The sequence below is a fragment of the Vitis riparia genome, chromosome 5 (assembly GCF_004353265.1).
Source record: "Vitis riparia cultivar Riparia Gloire de Montpellier isolate 1030 chromosome 5, EGFV_Vit.rip_1.0, whole genome shotgun sequence".
NCBI lineage: Eukaryota > Viridiplantae > Streptophyta > Magnoliopsida > Vitales > Vitaceae > Vitis > Vitis riparia.
The window spans coordinates 5,373,809-5,396,787 of NC_048435.1; the positions used below are offsets into that span (position 1 = coordinate 5,373,809).

Here is a 22,979-nt window from a genome sequence, read left to right on the forward strand (position 1 = left end):
ACAGAGATAGAGATAGAGAGAGGAGAGAGACGATAAAGGCTTTTCATGGTCAGTACATCAGCCCAAACTAAGAAATATTAAGAATATAATTCCATTTGCAGTTCATTATCAGCTTCATATCAACAAATACTATCAGCTTTGCACATGTATATATTTATATTCTACTTTTTCTCATAAAAACCATGATGAAAAGAACTGAATTTTCTTACTCAGTTGGGTCAGCAATCCGTGTAGAAAGAAAAAGGAAGGAGATATCAACATTAGAGCTTCATTGTTGCTGAAGAGGCGGTCTTAATTACAGCCTTTACTACGAATCTGTCTCATAATATACTTGCATAAATGCAAGTCATAAAGAAAAAAAAAAGACAAAAAAAGGGAAGGGAAATGCAGAAACGAAGAGAGAGTGTGTGTGAGAGAGCACTCTCTCGATATTCTCAGCAGCTAAATATTACATTCCCAAAGTTGTCTGTCTCTCACAGGAAAAAAGGAGAAAATAAATATAAACAGAAAGAGAGAGAAGCAATGTAGATGAAGAGAAGAGTACTATAAAGAAGAAAGAGATTGATGGATTGTTTTTAGGGAATGTGGTTAATTCTTTGTTTCTTTTCAGGGCATGAAAAGCTTGTTGCCGCATTTGCAGCGCCAAGCTTCAGGGTAGTACTCGAGAGGGATGCTGAAACCAGGTTGAATCGGCACGTGCACCGCCTTGCAAGGCGCGCACCTTCCGCACTTGGATCTACACGTCGGCGGCGACGATCCTGGCCCTCCAAGTCTCTTCTGAGTCAGAACTCGCTCCAAGGCCACCGACCCACTTCCTCTTTTCCTCTCCTCTCTCTCCTGCCCCACTAAACCACCAGTCCCTGGAAAGCCATGAGGGAAGAAGCGAGACTGAGTCAAGTGGGTTTGGTGGGTCTTTGAGTTCTTACCGCGATGGCGAGGTGGGGCAAGACTTACAGCCGAGGCAGAGGCGAATAAAAGAAAAGCCAGAGCAGTCAACAGACGGTGGTGGCGGTGGTAGTGGCGGCGGCGGCGTACTACGCCCATCGCCGAGGTGAAGCTGCGCCGGTTAGTAGAGAGGGGCGAGAGAGGGCAAGTAGATTAAAAGCTGAAGGCGAAGATTGAGAAGGTGGTGCGCTATTATTGCAGTTGCGTGTGAGCGTGTGAGTCCAAGTCAAACTCATACATACTAGTGATACTAGACCCAGAAAATATATATATATATATATATATATATATATATATATATATATAACTCGGGTGAAGAACATTTGTTTTATGTTTTGGCAATAGAGTGTGTGGTGGGTCCCTTGAAACAATCCCTGATTGATACTGATTTTCCACCCGGACAATGCAGTCCTGTTAGAATCCCCCTATTACTAAAATGCCACTCCACAATTCAACGTATAATTCAGCTTCACCTTCATCTTCACCTTTGGCCCCATCCCATGGTTAAATAAAAAACAAAGGGTGAGGGCTAGAGGATAGATAGGATCGTAGGGGAAGGGTGGAAAGTGGAAAAGGGCGTAAGTGTAAAAATAGAGAAAAGGGTGGGAAAGATGAGGAGGCATGGTGGTAAAGAGATACCTATGGATTGGAGAAGATGGGAGGGGTGCAGTAACAGAACAGTGGCCGTGTGGTTGCGTACGTGTGGGAGAATGAGGGTGCTGTCTCGTACGGGACGAACATCTGAGTCAAGGTGAGAGCAACCCCACCACCGCTCATTATTGAGGCACTTTCTCCCTCCTTCTCTCTCTCTCTCTCTCACGCACACAAACTCTAAACCGGGTCAGGGCCTTGGGGATCCGAGGTGGGGTGGGCTTAGCGGGTGGCGATGAGTACGACGTGCTATTCAATTGTTTGAGGGGTGGGGCCTGGGTGGGGTGGGGGCATGTGAAGACAAGAGTGGCAGTGTATTGTTCCCTATTGATGTATATAATCGTGAGGGAAGGGTAAATAGAGAGGGAGTTGAATTAAATGAACACACCCTCACACATGATCTTTCTGCGAGTGCGGGCCTAGAGGGAGGAGGGTGGCTCGTGGATCGATGGGGCTGGGGAGTAGCCATATCGGGGACTGCGGTGTGCGTGGGGTCTGGAGCTGGTTGGGCCAGGCCTGGTTTGTGTGGCTCCTAAACAGGATACCAACCAGGTGGGGAAAGGGTAGGCATTTGTGTGAATCGGGGTGGGGTTTGAAGGGTGGTTGGGGTCCTTTACTTTCTTTGGTTCCATACATGTTCTGGGAATGGAATTTTTGGAATTGGAGATTAACTACCTTTTATTATTTGCTTTATTCTTTCTTCTTTCTTTAATAATGTACCTTATTTCCTATTGGTTTTTTAACTTTGCTGGTTGTTTTTTTCTTCTTGGTAAATGTGTTACATAACACCATATCAAAATTTGGGTTACAATTTCGATGGTTTTATTGTATTGGTACCAAACTTAAAAGCGACTTGAATTAAAAAACAATTAATCCAAATCTAATCCAACTCGACATCGTGATGAAAACCTAATCCCAAATTATTTATAAGATTTATTGATTTGTGTTTTTTAATATTTTATATCAAAATTTAAATAAAAAATGAGAAAATTTATTTAATGTTAATAACAAAAGAAAAAAGTAAAATTAAATTTATATATTTAGATGGGTGAAAAAGTGTATGATGTAATTATAATTTAATTTTTTAAAAAAAAAAGTCTAAAAAAAATGAATAATATTATATACCATAATATATAAATTATAAATATTAATTGTCAAAATATTTATTCAAGTTCAAGTTTAAATCTTGGGATAACTTATTCAAATTTAGTTTGAGTTAAAAAAAACTTAATTCAAACCACTTGAATATTAAAAAGGGAAAAGTGGATTTTGATTCACAAGTATGAAAATATATGGAAGAATGAACTTAAAAAATTTTAAATAAGTATTATTTTTATTTATTTAAAAGTAATTTGAAATATATACATTTTTTAATAAGTTAGTCTAATTATTTCGTAAAATGTCATTTTCACTTGAAATACGTGCACTTTTTAATAAGTCATTTAATTATTCCCCAAAATATCCATTTTACTTGTCATGTCATCAACATCAATAGTCAATCATGCTTCTTTACATAAATGTTTTCATTTCTTTTTTATTTATTATTATTATTATTATTATTTTATTATTTGAGATTTTTTTTTCAATATTTTAATGTTCACAATCTTCAAATTACCTCACTTTTACTATAGGAAATTTGTTCACGAAGAAAAAAATTAAAGCTCAATTGTCCCTAAGAGGTGTTTGTTTCTATAAGGAAAAAATATCTCAAATAATAATAATAATATTAATAATAAATCTAAAAAGAAGAAAAATATTTACTTGGAAGAGTTTAATTGTCAATTAATATTGATCACATGATAATAAAAATGATATTTTTTAGAATAATTAGATAACTCATTAAAAAATGTATGTATTTCAAATTATTTTTAAATAAAAAAATATGATATTGATTTAAAAATTCTGAAATTATTTTTTACATATATTTTCATATTAGTAAGTCAAAACCCATTATTACACAAAAATTTTGTGGTGTCTCCATTTTTCATTTGGATTCTCTTGTTGGACCTAATGGACAACTACTATATTATAACGTTTTTTAAAATAATAATAATAATAATTTAGGGCTAAAATTACTAATATTGTTTAAGCAAGAAAAAGGATGTGTGTATATTGAATTTTGGGACAACATGGCACGGATATAAATCGTAGGCAGGTACGAGTTTTGCCGGTAAAAACAGACAGCATCTGAATGTAGATGTTTTAATTTGGGCATGGGACTATGAGAAGGACATGCGTTACCTTTCATTCCCGACTCAAAAATCTGACCCACCATTTATGTTATTAGGTTTGAAATTTGAAAGTCACAAATAAAGTACGAGTTCAACTATGATACCATTCCCCTTAAGTTTTGAGTCAGATTTAGGTCACATCTGAATTTTATAAATGGATCTGAATGCCATTTATGATAGTAAGTATAACCAATACCTCCTTTTAGCAATTCATATTAAAATAGTTATCAATATATACAATGCATTCCCTCCATCTTCGCCCCATTTCATGATTGTTGTGACTAAATGTCATTTCCTTTCTAGCCGACCATGGGTAGCGAGCCCTAACTATATGGCAGATCATTGTCATGTGCATGATACCCATTTGGAAGCTTCAAGTATGAGCCCTCTTATTATTTTTCTCATGCCATTGTTAGGTTAAGACATTTCAATCCATATTTTGATGTTTTTATAGTAATTAATGCTTTATTCCTGCCTTCTATTGGCCCAACCTTTTGAATTCTTGTTGATATGGCTTCTATGCCAATTTCTTAGCATATTTTGGCCTCACAACATTTCGCCATTCTTTCTTCTTGGGTCACTGTCAAGCTAATGCATTTCAATCTATATTTTAATGCTTTCTAGTGGTCAATGTCTTATTTTTACCCTTTGTTTGCCCGACTTTCCGAATACTTGTTGATATGACTTCTATGCCATTTTCTTAGCATATTTTGCAGCATGAGGCCACACAACATTTCATCATATTGAAGTTCAATATGTATGATAAGTCTCCTGACCATGTTGAACACTCGGTGCATTTCAAGTAAGTGATGATGTTGGAAATTGGAGACCATCCTCTTTTGTGTATAGTTTTTCTATTCTGTAGGACATTGTTTTGGCTTGATTTCAAAACTTACGAGTTTCATTTTAGTTTTCCACTATTATTTAAGACCTTTTATGCATTACTTGTATTTTATTTAGCATTGACAAAGTATAGATAGCTAGTTTCATGTCAAAATGGTTCAAAGAGAGATAGAATGTATTTAATAGTAATTTTGAAAAACGTTTTAAAACATTTTAAAACTTTTTAATATTTAAAAGATAAAAAATTTCAAGTCTTATAAAGATTAAAAACACTTTTTAGTATTACCACCGAACAAACTCTTAATTCATTGTTTTAAGAAATAAATGTAGGAATATTGTCATGCATTTTAGATCATTTAAAGGTAGACATTGTTATATAGGCCATTAAGGAAGCTATGTTGCCTAATTTGTCATTCTTTAAATCAATTTCACTTGACCCACCATCCACAATGGATGATCTTTGTAAGAGAGTAAGCAAATATGCTATGTAGGAGGATGACCTTTGCACTGCATCCTAATAGGTCATCACTTTAGCTCATTTTGTGCCTAAACAACTATATGGGTTATTGTCTGCATAGTTTGTTAGGCAGTTGTCCTTATGTAAGTTGGGTGCCCTACGGAAAATGACAATTTACAACCTTAAACTTATTATACTCAAATTACTTCCAACCTTGCAATCACGAGAAGACTTCCTATAGCCTCGGCCTATGCATGGGGATCATATTGAAGAGATAAGATTTGTAAATGTAAATTTCTCAAATATTATGGAAAACCATGGAGCAATGCTACAACTTGCAATTTTATGTGGAAAAAATGTTTCAAGCAAAAGCAATATGTGAAGGAGCCTCACGTCTTGAATCGACCAATGTTACATTCAATTGCCATGCAAGCTTTCTTTAGGAGCAAACAGTTGAGGCAAGTGATTAATGTGGTTCTTTGAAGAGCCGCTAATCAAGATTAGACTTCAAATTGTGTTTCAAGAGTTTACTCCATCAAGCTCATAAAGTTGAGTATATTTGTCATCTTCAATATTTCTTTGTCCTAAGTAGTCTAGAGCTAATTGATAATCTAGTAACCTTTTAGTGATAGTATTAATGCAATTAGCATGCACTACTATGATGCCTTAACCCTCACTCTCCTTGTGACAAACTTTGATGTTAAACAAATTCTAATGGATCAAGAAAGCTTAGTTGATTTGTTGCACTTAAGTGCTTTCAAACAAATGAGATTACCAAAATTTGAATTGTAACGATCAAACTAGGTTTAATGAAAGTGCAAATTAAATCTCTAGGTGAGCTCATTCTCCTTGTTTTCATTGACTCGGTTACTCTAATTCTTCAATTTTTTTGTTATGGACCACCCATCTTCATATAATATCATACTTGTTCGAGCCTATAAAAACAAGATGAAGATGATCCTCTCTTCATATTATCAATGAACATTTTTTTATCATAAATATTTTATACTTATTTTTGTATAATTTATATATATATATATGTTTAACAAACATATTTATAAGGATAAATATGTTAATTTAATAATTTTAGAAAAACATAAATTAATTAAAGGTAAAAAACCACTCTTTACTCCTCTTAGAAACAAGAAGTTCATCTCCTTTCTCTCGGAGGTTGGAACCCTTTTTTTTATAGGCGATTTATGTTGTTATAGTCCGTTTTATGGCCTTTTATTTTCTCGAGGCCATGCATTCAATTTTGTCTCCACACATTTTTTTTTCTTGGCCAAATTAGTAGGTTGGGTAAGGATTTTTGGTCATCGTGTAGATGGTGCCTCCCGATGGCCCGAGGTAGAGGTGGTTGGATTTTATGCACGTCCTATTATAAACTTTAAAAGCTAAAAATGAAGGTGTCATTAAGGAAAATTTTGAGGGTAAAAAGAGAAGGAGAAGATGACCAATTCACCATTGTCTGACAAACTATCTTAGGAGTTGAACTCAGGCTTTCAAATTTGATGGGAAAGAGAGATGAAAAAAGGTGCCATGGGGGTGAAAAGAAGAAGAAAATAATGGAGAAGGCAGAAGGACAAAATGGGATAGTGAGTGAAAAAGAATACGGACAATAGAGTACGTGGCAGCCCAGGGTTGCTCCGCGGCTCTTAAATCCCAAACAAAGAGGAGACGCCGCGACCAAACCCTTAATTTAATACTACTCCCTCACTCCCCCCAACTGTTAAAATAATTCCTCTCCCCCGACCCCCCTTCCCTCTCGCTCTCTCTCTCTCTCTCTTCTCGCCTCACATATCGCCGGCTTGTTTTCCGGCCAACATTGGACCGGATTCCGCCGCCATGAATCCCGGCGTCACCACTCTCCGCTCTATACTGGACAAACCCCTTCACGAACTCACCGAAGAAGACATTTCTCAGCTCACTCGTGAAGATTGTCGCAAATACCTCAAAGAAAAAGGTTCCTCCTTTTCTTCTTTTTCCTTTCCCTTTTTTTCCCTCATCGATTCCTTCGTATTTTCCGGCATACCTGAAACCCAGGCACTGCAATTATTGCAAGTATGGGTGATGAGGTAAAAGTGACCGCCACGTGCCTTTTGTCCGTACAGGAATGCGTCGTCCTTCCTGGAACAAATCGCAGGCGATCCAGCAGGTTATTTCGCTTAAATCGTTGCTCGAAACCAGTGAGGGCAGCGGTGCCGGAGTTTTGAGGAAGATCATCGATTCACCGCTGCCGGGAAATCCACCTCCGGTCAGTGTTGTCAGTAGCCCTCTCTTTGGTTGCTGAGACAATGATGGAAATTATTTTAAAACAGTTATACTAGAATAAATTTTGTGCAGATTATGAAATTTCTTGCATTCGATTTCATTATTGCCTTTTTTTTTTTTTCACACTTTCTCCGCAGCCAAACGGAGGATATTCATATTCTTATAGATTCGCCCTTTTTTTTTAGTGAATATGTAAGAACTCTGAACTGCTGACATTTTTTAACTATATAATTGACTTATTAACTTGTTTAATATGAATAAATAATATCTGTAGGTTACCTCCAATTCAGCTGATTCAGGCAAGGAGCTGAGTGCTGATATCCAGATCTCAGTATCAGCTGATGAACTGGTTCCCCTTCCGCCAAAAGATCATCATCCAGAATCCACCCCTTCTGGCGAATTAGCCAGCCAGCCTCCAGAGGCAGACACCAAGCATACTTCTCCCAGGTTTATCTTAATCATATTTTTTTTTTTATTCTGTGTTTCCCTTCCCATTAACGTGAATTAAATAGTTATTCAGATTTACCAGGCACTAAGCAATGGGCTCATGTTAATATTATATAGTACAGAGTAATGTATTTGGGCTGCAACATTTACAGACAAAAATTGATTAATTAGACATTGGTGTTGAGTATTTGTGGTACATTGGCTTAGTTGGGCTGTTAAAATGGTCTGGCAAATGTTTTAATCCCGGGTATCAGAGATTCATTGGGCTTTTTGAGTCTGCAGCAAGTAGATGTGGCTTGTCCAGGCTTGGTGATGTTTGAACTTATGTGCTTTATTGTTTCTGATTTCTCCTTCCTTTGCCCTTTTAACGAATTAGGTCTCACTGTAAGGGGTAGTCTCTACTTCGTTCTGAATTATAAACTGTTTCATAGTGCAAGCCTTTGCAGGGTTGTGGGCTTCCTTGAGCTTCAAACTTTTGAGGCATAATCTTTGATCGGGCCTAAAAAATACTGGGTTTTAGGAATTTTGTTTGGACCTCATGCCATGGTGAGCTTCAAGGTGTAATCTTAAAATACCTTTAAAATCCATGTACCAGTGGAAGCTCCAATCATGATTCTAGATAGCAAGGACTGCCTTTTGAATGCATAAATATTTTAACTCTTGGTCCTCCTTTATGGCCTTCTTGAGTTTAGCATTACTAATTAGTTTTAGTTAGGATTTGAGTCCATATTTCTATGGAATTTTTTCTAATTTAAGTTTTAATAGAAGTATTTGAAAATATGGCCACAGAAGTCCAGGTGCAACAAATTGTTTGGTTGGGCAGATGACAATTTTCTACTGTGGAAAGGTGAATGTGTATGATGGAGTTCCAGATGATAAGGTAACAAAGCTTCCTTTTTGCATGGATGCCTGAAGATAAATCCTTTGGTATGTTGGCCTTCCAATGCATCTGAATATGGATTTGCAGGCACAAGCAATCATGCATCTTGCAGCAAGCCCATTCCATTTGCCTTCAGATGACCCCTTTAGTGGTGCTGCTATGCTTTGCTCCTCTCCGTGCCATTTGCATACTGCCAATGTTAAACATGGCCATATTCCTCCTCGAGCCATGGTTTCTCAGACTATGCAAACAGGTAGTGCTTCTTGTTAGTCTTTGAATTACTCTCTCGCATGTAATCTTTAGACTTGTTCTACCTGAGGACTGCTTGAATCATACAAGAAAATATACCAATATTGCATTTGTGAACAGAAAATTAAATTTAGGAAATGGTTCTAGCCTGCATTCATACTTGGAGCACAATAAAATGGTAACTTTGCAGTTGAAAATAAATTTCTTGATTGTTCAAAATTAAGGAAAAGTTAAGAAGTTCTTTTCTTTAATATTTGCTGGCTAGTATTGCTTACTTACATTTGGAAACTGACTTCCTTTAACCTTCTTTTCTTACAATTAAGCCAAGGAAAAACACATTTGGGGAGCCCATCAGAGAATACTAGATTTACTGGCTTGTCATTACTTTAGTTGCAATGATGACAAACATGAAAATTGAAAGTTCTCTGGATCCTCTTTGTGGATTTTCTTTCTCAAACTAAACATAGCCTGCATGTCCTTTGAGTTTCTCATCAATAAATCATGACAAATTGTTAGCTTAAATCGAGATGGTTTGAACACCATTGCCCAGTCAACATCATCGAGGCCACATGAGTTGAAATGGTGGTTGTTGAGATCAGTACTTTTCTAAGTAATAAGTGGCTGTTTTGGTTTCATTTTACAGAGAAATTTACTGAATATTCTCAACAGTACAGAGAAGAAGTGAACTTTACCCGTGGACATGGTAAGGGTTTTACTTATCTTGTGATTGATTCTTGTTGAGGAATGTATGATTATAACTGCTGATGCTTGAACTAAAGAAACTGGTAACCTTGCAATAATGTTAAGGTGACCAAGCAACGAGTCTGAACTATGGGTGTTCTGGTCAAGTAGGTAAAAGGGTAAAAGGGTCCTATTTGTAAAGCTTATTTTTCCTGAAGCAGGGAGATGTTTTAGGAAACCAACCAGGAGGGTAATTTCTTTTGGCCTCACTCATGCTCACCTCCTTTTCCCTCATATATCTCATGGGCTGTAAAACGCTTGATCACCTCCTGAGAGGATATATTACCACCTCTGTGGGCTGAAGGATCGGAAGCACTTTCTGGGCTTAGGACGGTAGGAAGCCCAATGGCCAGGCCTACCGAAGATATGGAACAGACCACTTGTCTCACTATATGGGGTACCTTCTGCTACAAGGTTATGCCATTCAAGATATATGAGGGCATCATGGGTATTAGATATCATAGGACCTCAAAAACAATGTTGAGACAATTTATGTTTCAGTTCCTCAAAAAAGGAAACTGGTGGCAGATCTCCTGTTTTATGTCAATTTAGGTGCCATTTGGAGTTCATTCTATCAGCATTTGTCTTATTTTCTGAAAGTAAAATCAAGAAATGTTTTATGGTTTGTAATGGAACTGGTCAATACATTGAAAAAAGTAAAGCTAACACTTTGAGTGAAGCTGATAAATGTTTTTATTGATAGATGAACTTTTTCTTTTTACTTCACTCCAGCATCATCTCACCAGCACACCATGACTACTATCAAGTGTCATCAGCCCAACAAACACTACCACCATCTCCAACACTTATGGCACCAACTGTATACCCCAACCACTACCTCTACCAAAATTCAGGCAATGTCATTGGTTGTATTCTAGTCTTCTACCATGACCATCATGAACACACCACTACTATTGCTAACAGCACCACAATCTTCTGCTTGTATAATGTTGTAAGGCTCATGCTCACCTTCTTTTCCCTTGAGCCTTGCCAGCAATGTCACTTGCTACCACACTTCCTGGTTTCTAAGATATTTCTTTTGGTCAACAGCTTCAACACATACTCTTTACTTCTGTTTTGTGAAGTAAAACAAGTCAATTTTCTTGTTTGTCAAGAATATTAGTGAAAGCATATTTGATGGTGGCTTAACAAGACCTTAGACTCATTACTTGCTTGGAGAAGAGAGCAATTTGCTAATTTATCTTTTATGTTTCTGGTCTTTGTTTAGATGTTGAAGGTCAGGTTGACAGAAAATTATCATTGCAAAGATATTTCGAAAAGCGAAAAGACAGGTACCTTAATCAACCAAGATATCATTTATCACATGACACCAATAACCTTATATTTTATTTACTCATTTCTTGCTTTCAAGCCATTGCCTTTTTTTTTATCTTCTTTTTGCTCATGTGCCTATTTGGGGTAGATTTAAGAGCAGGAAAAAAATAGGACTACCTTCTGGTAGCTTGGAGATGTATGTGAACCATCAAGCAAGGACACAACCCTCGAATGGGCAATCAAGCCGGAGTGGCACAAGCTCTCCACCCCAGCATGGATTGTTGCACACCCTGTGCAGCTCAGCTGACAACCATACAAAGAATTTCACTCCTTTTGTTGATCTAAACAGTAAAGGTGAGCCAAAGTTTCCTCATTTATATGTTCATAAATAGTATGCTACCTGTCACGGACTTAGTCTTTTCCTAAGCTTGTGTGACACTTAGACAAGTTAAGACCTTTGATCTTACTAAGTCAACTTTACTCTCGATACTTAGCTTGCTAGGATAAGATGCTCACGACTTGGAAGCTTTAGAAGGCGTAATAAGTAACTCTTAAAGAATGGAAGCTTTATTGCTCAAAGGAAGCCTTACAAGTGCTTTGGAACTCACTTGCTTGGTTAGGAAGTGATTTGGGTGGTGTCTTTGCCAAATGAGGGTCTCACCTATTTATAGGCACTTTAGGAAGTTTCTGGAACCTTGGAGGGTTCCTTATAACTCAAGAATAATTTAGAACATCCTACACAATTCTATGTACAAGTCTAGGTACAAGAATATACAAAAGATCCCTAGAATTCTTTAGAAAACCTTAGACTCCTCTTATGCCTTTCATCATAGTGTAGAGATGTGTGGACATCTTTAGGTATCTTTAGAACTTTCCGCACACTTCCCACCAATGGCTTAATGTAGATGCCTCCAGGAGTCTCCTGAAGCTTCCTGCCCTCTATATAACCCCTATTGGGAGGGTCATTTGAAGCATCTTGTGACATACCGCTCAATAATCACTAGAATGAATGTTCTTCTGTTTCATGTCAATTTGTGTCTTGGCGAACATAGAAATATTAGAAAACCCATTTATTTGAAAGTTTTATTAAGTTCCTTGGAAACTGAACGAACCTGTTCCCAAAAGAAGGGTGAGGGGGAAGTTTGCAGATCTCTATGATATAAAAATTGGTGGTTTGCAAGTAATCAAACTTGCTTTCGGATGACATTTTGTTTTTTAGTAGAAAGGGTGGTATGGTTATCATGGTTGAAATGGGTTCTTGTCAGTTAGGAAGTGTGCTGGTAGTCTACGAAGGATGCATGAGAATTGCTTTTTCTTTTTTCCTTCTCTGTAAAGGGTGATTGAAAGCCTTTTTTCTTCCTGTTCTTTATAGATGGAGCTTGTTTTAGTTATTTTTATGAGCAGTTATGTGATCTGATCATCTACCTGTTATCTAATCAATGGGCTAGTAAAAAAATATCGCCATTCCTATGATAAGCATGGAATCTGTTGGATTTCTGTTTTTTGAACTGTCCATAAAAATGTAACCATTTTAGAGTGGTGATTTGATTTACTTTAAGAAATATCTGATTGTGTGCAAAGTTGATATTGAATATCTCAATTAATTCTGTCATTTATTCCTCATGAACTGATAATCCCTTAGTTCCTGAGGCTAATACACATGGACAGTTTTGTTTTCATTTTTGGTTCAACAACAAATACTGAAGAAAGTTGATTCTGAGGAACCTTCTTGCTGTGATATTATAGTAATTTGAAAGCAGCGATCTGATTTATACTAATAGTAGATCTCTGTGTACATCCTTTGTCAATTCCTGATAAAGGGATCATCCACTGAAAGCTTGAATTAAATATACATGGATGGTTTGTTTTTTTGTTGGTTGAACTGCAGATATCCAAGAAAGTTGAATCTGAAGACTGCTAATGTATCATATGGTGGAGGAAATCGAGTGGAGAGCTACCTCCATTGAAAATCACCAAAACCAAACTTGAGGAAAAAGGAACGGTGGAACCAATAGAAGTTGATTCAACATGCCCTCCCTGTTGCATGATTTAGGCTGCCCTGCAATTGAAATTTTCTACTGACTGGATTCTTTCTTGGAGATCCCTCTGAGATAATACCCTTTTGGAATGGTGTGAGTTCCATACTCATCTGACCAATTTTGTAACTTTAAGAATCATTTTGACATCCTCGCGGGTCATCTTTGTCTATGAGACGAAAGCAAGGTTTCTAGCTGATGTATTGCCTCTTGATGCATCTTGTCATGCGTAGATGTGTATGCTACCTATCTCTATGCCAACAGTTAATTATACATGTTACTATTTGCTCTCATTTTTGTAATTATGAGTCGTGTATATATCATGCATTTCTTTGATATTTGACACTTAAATTCTTGTGAATAAGCTGTTGGTTTCCTTTTGTTCCTAGTTTTCCCAATTTCATCCATATTATGGGAAAAAAAGGCTACCATCCTCCTTTTTAATTGCATAACTTACTCCTTGGAGGCACCATCTTGTGACAGTTTGAAATTATGTCTTTGATATAAACTGGCATTTTATCAATACGATCCTAGTCAACTTTGGTTTCTCTACACTATATCTAATATTTGTTGAGAAAAAGAAAAAGTGAATTAAATAAACTAAAGGACTAATGAATGATAAAGCTTAGTGCAAAATAAAGGGTGAGTTTTCTAAAAATTTATTTAATATTTTTATGCCGGGCTATCTTGCCTCGCACAAGCTCCGCCTGTTACATTTTTAAAACAGACCACTTCATATTGTGAACCGCCGGAATGCAACAAAATTAGCTTGGCAGAAGGGGCGTTGGACTCAGTTTAGAAATCCAGGGTCTGGATCGGAGGGTGCAGGTGCATTTCCCATTCTTGTGGTGGCGCAGTAGCTAAGCTCTCTCTCTCATTATATCACCAAAGTCGATATTTTTGAGAGGGGAAAATGCTAATGTCACATTCACCACAAATAACTGGAGATATACTGACCTACACGTGGCCGAGTTTAAGGAGATGGTTTTGTACTGCAACTTGTGGAGTAGAATACCACGGCGCTGCACCCCTGACCTGCTCTTTATAAGGCTGACTTCACTACTGTGTTGGGTGTGTGGATGGTGTAAGAGTGACTGAAGACATGGCGATCGAGGTGAGGCTCTCTCTTCTTAATAGTAGATTAAGATTGTGGATTATTTTTTTTTATAAACTTTTCTTGAGAGTTTTGATGAAGCAGGCATGGTTTATGGAAGAGAACGATGAGGATCAGAGGCTGCCTCATCATCGCAACCCCAAACAGTTCGTTTCTTTGGACCACTTGGCAGGTTTTTTTCTCTCTTCTCTCCACTCTCTACTCCATACTTTGTTACTGTACAAATCGTTATTTCAATTGGACTGGGGATTTTGCAGATCTGGGAGTGTTATACTGGAAATTGAACCCTAAAGATTACGAGAACGATCAGGAATTGAAGGAGATCAGAGAATCCCGAGGCTACAACTACATGGTTTTCATTTTTTCCTTCAAAAACAACTTGTTTTCTTTTTAATGTATTGTATCTAAATTTTAGAATAAAGAGTAATATTTGGTTTGCGGGGTGAAGGATTTGCTGGATTTATGTCCAGAGAGAGTGGAGAATTACGAAGAGAAGCTGAAGAACTTCTACACGGAGCACATACACGGGGACGAAGAGATACGTTACTGTCTGGAAGGGAGCGGATATTTCGACGTTCGGGACAAGGAGGATCGTTGGATTCGCATCTGGATCAAGGAAGGGGATATGATCGTTCTACCTGCCGGAATTTACCACCGCTTCACCCTCGACACCGGCAACTACGTCAAGGTAAACCACTCGCACCTGCATCTGGCTCTCAGAACCTACAACGTATGTTCGATTAATTTGTTGTTAATGTGTTCAGTTGATGAGGTTGTTCGTGGGTGAGCCGGTGTGGACGGCGTACAATCGTCCCCAAGAACAGCACCCCGCCAGGAAGAACTACATCAACAATGTCACACACAAGGTGGGAGTGCCTCTTGAAGCTCACTAAGCTTATTATTATTATTATTATTATTATTATTATTATTATTTATGTAAAAAACTTTGGAACAATAATCATCAGTGCTTCATATCTTAATTTTATAGCCATGTATGAGGGACTGCTGTCATCCAAAATGTGTTTTGTACCAATAAAATAAAAATTAGGCAAATTTAGATAAATAAAATAATTTATTTCGTGAATTTAATTCAGGGAAAATTACATAGACACTATCTGAGGTCAGGTTACTCATAATTAAAATAATTATTAATTGTTATAAATGTGTATTTTATTTAAATTCATTGAGGTCTTTAAACTAAAGATTATTTTTTTTTTCACTAAAAATTGTTTTTTAAAAATTTGTTATGAGAAAAAGGTTGTTGTTTAAAACAAATTTGAGGTCTTTTCAAATTTTTTTTATAAAGTGTTTTGAGAAACAATTGAATATATGGAGAATATTTTGAAAACACTGGGATCATACAAAGTGTGATACTTTCATAAAGAATAAGTCAAGAAAAACAATTTAATATGTTTGAGTTTTCAAATAGATTCTAATTCCTAAAAATAATTGAGAATTGTTTAATTTTAAAAATTATTCTTAAAATCTCTTTAAAAAAATGTTGCAACGCAAGCCTGAAGTTGTCTATGAATTTGGTAAACTATAGTTTCAATAGGACTATGAATTTCACAACTACCATTTAAATGTTTGATAAATTGAATTGCTAAATTATTGTAAACATTTGTAATAATCGAAGTGATATTAAAATTTAAGTGGCTTTCTTTATTTCTATGTGTGAAAATAATCTATAATTAAATAAAATATTATACCCTTTAAACCTTAATTCTTAATATTTTTATTTTTCATAATAAGTGAATACATTTTTCTCTATTTTAATTGATTTCAAGTAAACATGTTTATAATAACAATTTATTATCTTACATTTTAAAATGAATACTATAAAATAATATTACATATAGAAGATAAACAGAATTTCAACCTGCATTTACTATCATATGTGATAATAATACTGTGAAACGAATGTTTGATTAATTTTGGTTTTAATAATACTAAAACAAAGTTTGAACCGTGTAATTTATCTTATGTGTGTTTAGGTGAGAAGGTTCTTAAAGTGGTAATCATAAAATTTGAGAGTGACATTTTTGAGGAAAATTGTAAGTGTTTATTAGAGGTGAGCAAGTAAAGTGTAAAACTTGAAAGTTTGTATTGGAAGCCGAACTTCATTCGGTTAGAGCTTGAGAAGAGTGGGTATGGATTTAATTGCATCAAACTTACAAAAATCTTAGGGCTGTTTGGTTTCTTTTTTCAAAAATTGTTTTTTGTTTCAAGAACAAAAAACACGAAAAACTTATTTGGGGAAGAGGGTGTGTTTTTGTTTTTTGTGTTTTCTGTGTTATCAAAAACCATTTTTTTTTAAATAATAAAAATATGTTTTCCTTATTTTTTCACTGTTCAAAAAATAAATTGTTTTTCGTGTTTTCTCTTTCTTCTTTTTGTATTTTCTTAACTGTTTTTTGTGTTTTCACAAAGGTGAGCTTCACCCAACCACCACACCCTCACTCACAAACCCTTTTTTCTTCATTAAATTAATATACTTACACATGGTGACAAAGTCATCATTTGTTTAATGAAATTATAACTGATGTAAAAATTTCAAAATGAAATATTTTTTTTTAATTTAAATAAATCGTGCATATGAAAATTATTTATATATTTATAATATCAAGTTAATGGAAAAAAACACTTTACTAATTAAAAAAAAAAAGCTTTCAAACATGTTTTTTGTTTTACTTATTCTAAAAAACTTTTTAATTAACTCAATCAAATATGGTTTTTTTTTAGAACAAAAACTGTTTTCCAGAATTCAGTTTCCAAACACAATTTTTTTCTTCTTTAGAAAACACAAAAAACTTTTCTCAAAAACTATTTTCCAGAATAGTTTTCAAAAATATCAACCAAACATGTCCTTAAGTTGGGGCATCTTTGCTCTCTATCTCTTTACTTTATCATTGCCTTGTATCTAAATTTCTCACTATTTTTGTTAATTGCTAATCACTTTCAAAGAGTTTTTAAACACCCCAATGTTTATCTTAGGTTAGAATAAATAAAATCCTAAGAATTTTTTTATCTAAATGATTCATTTAATGTAATATTGGACATTAGATAATTTAAATTTTTATCTATTTTTATTTAAATTCAATCAATTAACAATATCAATTGGCCAACCATGATCAATACGTAATAAAAAATAAAATAATTTTGTATCAAGTAATTAAAAGGCAATATACCATGATAATAACTTTATTACATGATAATATACTCTAAAAGTATTCTTATCTTAGTTTAACCATTTTAACACCAGTGCATTGTGACCATTCATGATAGTTCTTTTTATTCCATTTAATCCTTTTTTTTTTCTCTTCCGGATGAGGAGTCATAGTCTCACCGAGTTTGAGTTGGAGTCATTCCCTATATTAAGGGTTTATTTCGTTCATTTATAAAAATAAAATAAAAAATAATTCTAATTATTTTATTATAAATTTTATTTAATTGATTAATAAAAATATAAAAACCAATATTATAATTTTTTTTAACAAATCTTTTTTTACATCACTTATATGATAATTAAATATAAATATTAAAAAATTATATATGCATTATTATTTATTTTATATTATTAAATGTATTTAAATTAAATAAATTATATTTTTAATATTAAATATTTCATCATTTATCTCATTAATCCTATTTTTAAAATAACTATCACTTCAAATTTTGAATTTTGTATTTTTATCCTTTTAATTTTGAATGTCTTTATTTTAAATTATTAAAATTATAAATTTATTAAAAAATACTAAAATATAAACAAAATTAATAATGAAATTCTAATATTTTATAAATTAAAATTAATTTGATAAAATAAATGATAAATTATATATTAAGACTAATATATCTTTGCTTACGAATATTTTTCTTTTTAATCATAGTTATGTTAATTATACTTATAAAATAACTTTAATACTATATTTTTACTTATTTTATCAATTTTTAGAGTTTTTTTTTCAAATATTTCCATGAATTTTGAATAATTTTCTCTTCAAAATATCCAACGATATTTCTTATATATCCGTAAAATCTTAGTACCGATATATCCGTATTTACGAATATTTCAAACCATGATTATGTTAGTCATATTACACCCCCAACCCTTTTTTTTTTTTTTTAAAAGAAAAAACATTTTGCTATTTTTAAGTTCTACTTATTCTTAAGGCCTAATTACTATTATCTTTTTATACTTCTACTATAGTTATGATTATTATATGATTTCTCTTCACCATCATATTTCTTACCATTTTAATTCCGATTTCTTGCTTTTATATTTCATTTGTTGAGATGATGATTTGACTTTGGATTTTGAGACCTCACTTTCTATTAACAGCCCTTTAGGCCATTTCACTATAAATGCCTTTATGAAAGAGAAAATTTTAAGAATTGTCGGAGAATATACAAAGAGACATTAAATTCCCATGTATTCATGTATTTATATCATCATTATTATCAAACCAAACCTTCTAGTATGAATCAAAATTTAATTACCCAAATGACACCAATCACTCTTTTGCACCCTTTTGGACCAACATACTTCATTTTGATGCTAAGGAAAACCCCTGTTTTGACTTGACAAAATAATTAACCCTTAACTAGGGATGACAACATGGTGGGTTCGAGACGGGTCGCCTCATCTCGAACCCACCCCGTTTATTCAAAATAATTCTTATTCTCGTCCTATTTATAAAATAAAATAGGGTGGGTATGATAAATTCTCATACCTGCCACGTCTCGTCCACCCCATTCCTTTTAACTTTTTTTTAAAATTAAATTTTTTTTAAAGATTACTTTCAAGATTTTTAATTACATTAAAATAAATATATTTTATAAATAATTAAATTATTATATTTTTATAACTTATTTTATTAAAAATATTTTATTATTATATATATATATTAAAATTTAAATTAAATTAAATTTATATATAATCGGGATGAGACGGGGCAATACCAGAACCGGTCCCGGATTTTAAAAAAATTCTCAAATTTATCCTAAACCGATTTATTAAAATCGAACCCCGTCCCATTAGGGGCGGGACAAAGCGGGTACCCGAAAAAACCTGCGCCATTGCCATCCCTAGCCTTAACTTGTTCAAATTGTAGACCTCCTGCCCACAATAATAAAATTGACTCCAACCTTCTATTTTTCACTTTAATCAATTTTCCCATGGTTTATTCAAGATCTCAAATCATTCATCTCAATGTTCAAAATTCAAAGGTCTACAAATTTGACTTGACTGTGAAATAAGGCCCAGCTTTCTTTTTAAAATTAAAATATAAAATGAGAACTTATGAATGATTATGCTTATTGATACAAATTTCTTCTTGAATTTTTACAAAAGAGGAAACTTTTTCTCCGTTTATCCTCTCTTCTTTTCTTCTATTTTTTTTTTTAATTTTACAACAAATATATCTTTTTTACAATATTAGAATGTTATTTTTATATTTTAAAAATATATATGAATTTCTAATAATTTTAAAAATATCAATGCTTTTATTTTTAAAAATAAAATTATTCTCTCTTAAGGAAATGATTACTGTCAATTGGCTGGGCGGTGGTGGGTATGTATTATTTTTCCATGTTGGACTTGCTTTCCTGTCCAAAATGACAATAAAGCCCTTAAACGACCCCACGGGTGATTCTTGTCTCTGGACGAGTTTTGGTCTTTTAACAGTCCAAATTGCGAAATTATTGCTCAAATGGGGAAGGGCATTTCAGTATTTTGACTTTCAGTACACGTATATAAAATGGAGGCGTGGGCTCAACGCCTTAGAGCGTGTTAAGAAATTCACCCAAAGGCAGTGGCTGAGATGGGTTCGTTCAAGGTAAGTTCATAGTTTTCCCTTTTTATTTTCTCGAGAATGTTTTTGAAATTGTTTTTCTGATGATTAATTTTGGAGGGTAACTGAACGGTGATGAAAAATTTTCTCGTGGCAAAATTTCCAGGAAATATTTTCTATCGATAAAAACAGACTTTAGTTTGGTTAGGCTTCTGTTGAAAATTTTGTTTCTGGAAAATTTCAATATTATTTCGGATGATCTGCTCTTCCTACTCACAATCAGATCCCCTGCGATGCTTCGTAGTTGGATTAGAAACTATCTAATATTATTAAAGCTTCTACCAGTCGATTTTTTTTTTTTTTTTTTAATTCAATTTTTTGTTAAATAGTTATTCTTGAGAGTTGAGAATAGAATTGATGGCTTGATGATTCTTTGTGTTTTGTCTCTATCAGAATAACTACTCGGCCCTAATTTGAACTTAGGGTTTACTACAGGATAAGCCCTACCTGATAAGATGGCATCAACCAGAAAAATTTTCTTTTTTAGCAATTATTTTCAATTAGATGAGAATTTTAAAAAAATCTATGGACAATAACTGGCATGGTTTGACAAGCAAGATTTTATTGGTCAGCGGAAGATGCTGAGCAGAATTCCCAAGAGAGAAGATAGTGTTGGAAGCATTTTGTCTTATCATCTAGTAGATTGGAAAAGCAGCATAGGGAAAAAAAAAGTATAATTCCACTATGCTGCAAATGGTTGGGACTAGGGATAATAGTAGAGTAGAGTTTTTATATAAGCGAAAAACAGGTTTAATAGTTATCAGCTGATTCTGTATTTTATTTTGCTCCTGCATGCAAGTTCTTTTAGTGGATTGAGAATCAGAGCCGGTTTATGTTAAAATGCAGGAGATGATATTATATGGTATTCATGAATTTTGAATCTTGAAACTAGTTCTCAAGCTTCCTTGCCTAATAAATTCCTTGAGGGAAACTAGGATTTGGATTAAGTTGTAGCAAATTTTTTATTTTTATTGCAGATTACTTGCATTATGTTAGACAAAATCTGCCAAGGAAGAGCCTTTTGAAATTAGATTCTGATGTGTAAAAATTTTGTTATATGTCTTTGTTTGGATGTTCATCAAGATGACATACCCAATGACCTTAGGAAAGTTCTACCTCCCGTCTTCTTGTTCATCTTCTAACAGGATTAACTGTTATGTGTTGAATTCATTTTTTTTTTCCACTCACAGAAAAATAGTCTGAATAGTGAAAAAGCATATTGCAGTTATGGAATGTTTTCATTATCTTCAATTACTGCAGGATGACAGAGAGGAAGTCCTACAGGCATGGTATATGGATGATAGTGATGAAGACCAAAGGCTCCCCCATCACCGGGATCCCAAGGAATTTGTGTCCTTGGACCAACTTGCTAGTATGTATTTTAAACGTAAATGTTGTTCAGACCATGAAACTCATTAAAAGGTTTTGACTAACTGCTCATGAGCGATTTACCTTGCAGAACTTGGAGTGCTCAGCTGGCGATTAGATGCTGATAACTATGAAACAGATGAGGAATTGAAGAAGATTCGTGAAGCCCGTGGATACTCCTACATGGATTTTTGTCACCTAACTTACATTTTTCATTCAGAAAAAGGAAATTGTTCTCCAATTCTTCCAGTTTGTGCCTTGAATTTATACCATAGCCTATAGTTAAGTCTGTATAATATAAGTGTAAATGGATGTAAACATTTTCTCCAGGATTTTTGTGAGGTTTGCCCAGAAAAACTGCCAAATTATGAAGAGAAGATCAAGAACTTTTTTGAAGAGCATCTTCACACTGATGAGGAGATTCGCTACTGTGTGGCAGGAAGTGGTAGGATGAGTTGCAGTTTTGTAGTTTTTAGTTCCCACTCTACCTATTAACCCAGGCTTTCCAATTTTTACTTTATGGTGAAGGTTATTTTGATGTGAGGGATCAAAATGACTCTTGGATCCGTGTGTGGCTAAAGAAAGGAGGAATGATTGTATTACCTGCTGGAATTTATCACCGGTTCACACTGGATTCGAACAACTACATCAAGGTAGCTTTACACTCCATGCTTATGAAACACAAATTAGTGGTTTGTTCGCCTGCCAAGAATGACAATAATAATACCAATACCACTAGGACCATATATTCTATGCCCCCATGTTTGGCAATTATAACCATTATGAATAAAATGACTGGATGGGAGATTTGCTCATTTTTCCCTCTGCATACCCTGATACTGGGTAACCGCCCAAAAACTTTGTGCAGTGGCACAGTATATTGCATTAGAGTTAGCATTATTTATGTTTCGTGTGACTACTGTGACTTGTCCTTGCATATCTTCTATGCCAGTTCATTATATACCGTATGATTAAAAAGGAAAACCTATTTCTTAATGAAATTTATTTTTCAGGCAATGAGGCTGTTTGTTGGTGATCCTGTTTGGACTCCATTTAATCGTCCTCATGATAATCTACCTGCAAGGTATGGCTTTTTCTGTTCTCCATCTTGTTTATATCTTTTAATCTCCACCTTAATACCTGGTGGCCAATTAAGTCTTTCGTTTTCTTGAATCTCACAGATGGCCTTTTATTTGCAGGAAAGAGTATCTTGAAGCTTTTGGGCAGAAGGAAGCTGCTAATCATGCTGTTGATGCTGCAGCATGAAATCCATCTTTAGTTCTAGTACTTTGAAAAAGAATGTGGTGTGGGTCTAAGAAATAATACCTATGATTATGCATCTGGCATATTGTGTGGTTTGCTTTGATTTACTTGTCTCTTTCAATATACTTGTGTACCTCGGCCAGGACTGGCAAAAACCTGAATATAAGGGAGCTCTACATGATATTTGCTGTATGTGTATGGGTGGGCAGCAACAGATGGATAATCCATGTGTGTGGTTGCTTTCTCAGTTTGCGGATGGATGTTGACGCCTCTCATTGCTTCATTTTTATCAGGACCTGATATGTCTCTCACGTGCATGTGGCATCTTGTCTTAATTATGGAGTCTGATCTAGACATTT

The 22,979-nt window shown here is 34.5% G+C and overlaps 4 protein-coding genes across 8 annotated transcripts; 3 read left to right on the top strand and 1 right to left on the bottom strand.

Moving 5' to 3' along the window:
* Positions 1–231: 231 nt before the first annotated feature.
* Positions 232–1,173, bottom strand: LOC117914649 (EPIDERMAL PATTERNING FACTOR-like protein 5). Its single transcript, XM_034830068.1, has one exon. The coding sequence runs from the start codon at positions 1,042–1,044 to the stop codon at positions 607–609; it is 438 nt and encodes a 145-aa protein (XP_034685959.1). The 5' UTR covers positions 1,045–1,173; the 3' UTR covers positions 232–606.
* Positions 1,174–6,858: 5,685 nt separating this feature from the next.
* LOC117914647 (protein TIFY 4B-like) lies at positions 6,859–13,377 on the top strand. 5 transcript variants are annotated; one of them, XM_034830063.1, is made up of 9 exons: positions 6,859–7,090; positions 7,239–7,381; positions 7,673–7,845; positions 8,635–8,725; positions 8,813–8,978; positions 9,618–9,677; positions 10,944–11,007; positions 11,139–11,344; positions 12,879–13,377. In XM_034830063.1, exons 1-9 carry the CDS (start codon positions 6,973–6,975, stop codon positions 12,893–12,895), a joined length of 1,038 nt encoding a protein of 345 aa, XP_034685954.1. In that variant the 5' UTR covers positions 6,859–6,972; the 3' UTR covers positions 12,896–13,377. The 5 variants fall into 5 exon arrangements, with proteins under 5 accessions (XP_034685954.1, XP_034685956.1, XP_034685955.1 ...); XM_034830065.1 differs by lacking the exon at positions 11,139–11,344; XM_034830064.1 differs by lacking the exon at positions 9,618–9,677.
* A 660-nt stretch (positions 13,378–14,037) lies between these two features.
* On the top strand, positions 14,038–15,158 carry LOC117914781 (1,2-dihydroxy-3-keto-5-methylthiopentene dioxygenase 1). The gene is made up of 5 exons (XM_034830249.1): positions 14,038–14,140; positions 14,225–14,312; positions 14,398–14,492; positions 14,589–14,828; positions 14,905–15,158. Exons 1-5 carry the CDS (start codon positions 14,129–14,131, stop codon positions 15,031–15,033), a joined length of 564 nt encoding a protein of 187 aa, XP_034686140.1. The 5' UTR covers positions 14,038–14,128; the 3' UTR covers positions 15,034–15,158.
* Positions 15,159–19,916: 4,758 nt separating this feature from the next.
* LOC117913816 (1,2-dihydroxy-3-keto-5-methylthiopentene dioxygenase 2) lies at positions 19,917–22,915 on the top strand. The gene is made up of 7 exons (XM_034828867.1): positions 19,917–19,974; positions 21,250–21,361; positions 21,449–21,543; positions 21,688–21,802; positions 21,886–22,010; positions 22,371–22,441; positions 22,557–22,915. Exons 1-7 carry the CDS (start codon positions 19,960–19,962, stop codon positions 22,621–22,623), a joined length of 600 nt encoding a protein of 199 aa, XP_034684758.1. The 5' UTR covers positions 19,917–19,959; the 3' UTR covers positions 22,624–22,915.
* Positions 22,916–22,979: the final 64 nt, after the last annotated feature.